This window comes from Vigna angularis, chromosome 4 (genome assembly GCF_016808095.1).
Source record: "Vigna angularis cultivar LongXiaoDou No.4 chromosome 4, ASM1680809v1, whole genome shotgun sequence".
NCBI lineage: Eukaryota > Viridiplantae > Streptophyta > Magnoliopsida > Fabales > Fabaceae > Vigna > Vigna angularis.
The window spans coordinates 3,196,703-3,200,962 of NC_068973.1; the positions used below are offsets into that span (position 1 = coordinate 3,196,703).

At 34.4% G+C, this 4,260-nt stretch overlaps 1 protein-coding gene across 4 annotated transcripts; it reads right to left on the minus strand.

Annotated features, from left to right (window-relative positions):
- Nucleotides 1–491: 491 nt before the first annotated feature.
- LOC108329952 (uncharacterized) lies at nt 492–3,935 on the minus strand. Of its 4 annotated transcripts, none has more exons than XM_017564358.2 (12): nt 3,697–3,935; nt 3,570–3,617; nt 3,427–3,478; nt 3,272–3,345; nt 3,053–3,180; nt 2,766–2,885; nt 2,497–2,634; nt 2,103–2,393; nt 1,858–2,010; nt 1,615–1,740; nt 1,378–1,445; nt 492–929 (listed from the first exon to the last, which is right to left on the minus strand). In XM_017564358.2, exons 1-12 carry the CDS (start codon nt 3,719–3,721, stop codon nt 878–880), a joined length of 1,275 nt encoding a protein of 424 aa, XP_017419847.1. In that variant the 5' UTR covers nt 3,722–3,935; the 3' UTR covers nt 492–877. The 4 variants fall into 4 exon arrangements, with proteins under 4 accessions (XP_017419847.1, XP_017419849.1, XP_017419848.1 ...); XM_017564360.2 differs by having other exon boundaries at nt 2,497–2,594; nt 2,759–2,885; nt 3,697–3,934; XM_017564359.2 differs by having other exon boundaries at nt 492–882; nt 3,697–3,932.
- Nucleotides 3,936–4,260: the final 325 nt, after the last annotated feature.

Consider the following 4,260-nt stretch of genomic DNA (forward strand, 5'->3'; position numbering starts at 1 on the left):
AATTTGGTGTCAATAAAAATAAACACATAAAATTTGAACCAGATAGATCAATTTTTTGAACAATGAAAACATTTTAATCAACATATTTACATCTAAACAAATCAAATTTATATGTTTGAGTCACATTGAATGCGTTTACATATTATCCCCACCAGGACGGACTATATCTACTGAAACAAAAAAACAAAATTCATGTACTAAGGTAAACTAGACTTAACTTTTCTAACTTGGGAACTACCTAGGTAAGTTTGTTATTTGTTAACTTTCTCTTATAAATTAAATAAATCTAAGTCACCTCGAAAAATCTTATTTTAATTATATCTTTAGAGAAGTTGAAATAACATACTCTTTTACCAAATATCTCATGGTTTTTAATTATCATATTATAAACTTTTTTTTTCCACCACTTTTAAGAAGGTGAACGTATTAATATGCTATGTTATGAATTTCATAAGTTAACAAATTGTACTGGTTATTATCAAGACAACTCATAGGTTAATTAGTTGCAGCCATCCTTAACACGCAAAACTTTACAGATTTAATCCAATTTATTGTACATGGAAGCAATAAAAGAACAAAGTTATTGAAATCTACTTCATCCGTGTGAAAAATGAATCTAGCTTTCCTTAAGTCTCTCAACTGCGTTTTCTTAACATATTTAGTTGCTAATAAGGATGCAACTGTCTCAGCATTGCCATAGAATAGGCCCAGGAAAGATGTTCATCCAGCAGGATACGACTGCATTGAATTTGGCCCATTATCAGAAACTTGTAAGTTGTTGACTTGATTGCAGCCTGTGGATGCTTGTGCATGCATCAACAAATGAAGAATTTGGGAATTGAGATTTGTTGAACTTATTCTCAGGCACTCTTCTTCTTCATTCTGGTAAATTCAGAAAGTTAAATACATCCCTTTGCCTCTCTCCATTACTACATAATACAGAGATAAAGGCACTTAGAAGTTCTTAGTGAACTATGGACAATAATTGCTTACAAAAACTCAGTGTACACATCTTTTTGCCAAGATGGATGTTAGAGAGGAATCATTCTTGCTAAGATTATCTAAAGCTAGCTATGTAGGATGATTGTAAATCTAAGTCCATAGTTCTTGCTTAATTTCTATTAGAATTTACCTACAAAAGGAAGAAGCAGAACAATTTGGTTTATGATGGCATAACTACAAACATTGTCACAGATAATTGCTCCAGACCACAGTAATATGCTATGAAGCATGATTTCTTTAACAAAATCCATAAACTGTGCCAGGAAAAAAGGTTTACATTGTTTCAATTTCGAAATACATTTGATTCATGACATGATATAATTAGCAGAATCAAAGTAAAAGAAATATAGCTAGGAGATCGCCTAATTTTCATACCTCTTTCTTCTTTTTCTGGTTAGGAGAACTAGTAATCCAAATCCTATAATGATTGCAACTTTTACAACCTGAAAAGTGAAGATGTGGAAAAGATATATCAGCATATTGTAGAATAGAGGAGAAATATAAACCTCTACTGAATTCTGTTTAAGACTGAACACCTACTGAAACACAAGATTGATAAATGCAACATTGTTCATTGAAACTCAATATAAAAAATTTAAAGTAGATAATAACCTGATTAAATGGTCCTCCAGAATTTTCATCCCCATTGTTATCAGAGGTCTTGGACTTTGAATCTTTAATCTTCACCATCTTTTCATGCTTACTCCCCTCAGTTCCAGTTCCAACATGTGATTCATTCTGTTACAAAATAAGTAAATATAATATAATAATTGATTCTATTACACATAATTAAGCAGGTTAATTTACTCTCATCTTTCTCCAATATATGGTGGGGGCATGTTTCAACTGTCTTACCAGGGATGCACTTTTCACCCTTTCATGTAAGTCTGCTAGCTCTGTCTTCTTTGACTTATCTCTCTCCAAATGTTGAGTCTTGGAAGAATATCTTCTTTCATCTGAACTTTCTTGCTGTTTTGTTGGAGGTGGTTTAATCTGAGATTTCTTATCCTGTTTTAAGACAAGTTTCATGTGAACTTCATTTGTTGAACAGTTTTCAATAATATGCTGATGATACTCTTAAAGCACAAATTTTACTATACCTGAGCAGATCCACCTTCAAAGGCACTTATCATCTTCCTCACATTACTTGGAATTCTTCCCAGTGAGGCTCTCTTCTCAGAATATTGAAGGCCACTTTCCTCTTCATGTGGCTGTATCAGATTACTTGCCGGGAGATCATTTTTTTCTGACCCAAACAAAACTGCAATTTCTTCTGAACCAATAGCTCTCTGAGGATGTTTCTCAGATGGTGACTGATAAGCAGGCTTCTTACCCTTGTGTTGTGACACAGGTTTTGTGGATGAGGACTCCTTATATTCATCTGCAATGTTCTAAAACATGTAAAATGACCATTAAACAAACAACAGTATATTTTCCACTGTCTCCTTGTTGGTGTAAAAATAGACTGAAGCAAATTATTAGTTAATCCTTAACTGGGTTTAGCTGTTTGTGGTCAAGCTGAGTCCTAGCATCAGATTCCTTCTCATCACGGGAAGCAGCCAGATCTTGTTGAAGGTGTTTCTTTGGTGATTCTTGAGAAGATGGAGCACTTAAAACATCAGGAAAGAGCCTCTGAGGGAATGTAGGATGTCTCATAATTATTCAGTTTCTGTATATTTTACTCATTAATGTTCTTATTATCGTGTTTCTGCTTTAAGTTTTCATGGCTTCTCTAATCAGCTGAGTAATATCAAACCTGAGACCTCATCATTTCTGCGGAAGGGTAATGCAGCATTGCCAAGAACAGCTCTGCTGTCGCTTTCCTCTCCTCTTCGGCCACTGCTAAGAAGCTCGTCATGTTTTTTCTTCAATGCAGATTGTCTCTGCAAAAGTAAATATGTGAGAAGTTAATGTAGAGGAACACTAATAACCACAACCTCAAAATTCTGTCTCTACAAGTTAATAGCATTCAAATCAATGTTAATTGACTGAGGTATTTAATATCAAATGCTGAAGAACGTTCTTAAGCATAAGAAAAATGAATCAGTACCAATGAACGAATTCTGTCGCGCTCTTCATCACTAAGGATGACTTGCAACTTCAAACGCAGATGGCCACCCCAAAGTGGAAACTTGTCTTCCAAAACACCTTTTTCTAATATCAACTTGATTTGAATACCTGCCATTTGTTCATTAGATCCCGTTAGACCAAGTTACTGTGTCTGATTTTGAAAAGGCCAATTCAAATAGGATATGTACTGAAAAACAACCTGTACGTGATATTTCATTCCCCTCAGCATCCTGAATTTTGAAAATCAAATCATCACGGATGCTAGTTATGGGGCTGAACAATATACAACAGAACAGATTATAACCAAGAAATTGTTATGACCACATATCACATAAACAAGGTATACAATCTCACAAAGATAACTTTTCCTTGTCATTCACTTGGTACTCTATTCTCCCCAAGGAAGCTGCATGCATTCACCACTGAACTTGTTATAATTGGCCTTAAGAATGTGCTTAAGGGGAGAGATAGCTACAAATTCAAAAGCAAGAGCATACCCCTTATGGATGTTGCTGAAGATAATGGAAGATCCATGAATTCCAGTACTGTAAAATGAATAGAGAAGTGAGAAAAAGAAAAAAAAAAAACCATCTGGGATTCAGTACTCTAAATGAAAGTTAGTACCTGAAACCATGATGGTTCCTGGCATTGCAGGAAGAAGAATTCAATAAACCCAGAAACTCAATTAGTTAACAAAAGAATAGAGAAAGAAAGAGATTAGCTTGACAGTAGTTACTGTCCAGAACTCTAGACTCTGATCTAGGTTGAGTGCTGAAGAAAAGTGTTGTGTTGATTGACTCTGTTGGTTAAGTGATGGAAACATGGATGGGTTTTGAAAGAATGGATATGGTTAGAATCCAATGAGACCAGGTTGTGTGGTCCTTGCAACCTCAGAAACATTTATTAGCCATAAAAGCTTGGTAGAAAAAAATCCCATTTTGTCTGTTTATTAACTTGTAAGCCCTTGCCGTGACTACTCTCCTCTTACTATTCAAAATGAGACATGAATTGGATTCTTCAAATACTGTTACACTATTATTCAGTAGGAATTATGTTTCCACATTTTTTAACAGATTTCTCATACATACCAGATTGTTCAGATGACACCCATTTATTCAATAGAACATATGGTTTTATAAAGATAAAATTGTGTTTGAAAAGAGTGTATTACTGTCATGATATAAACTG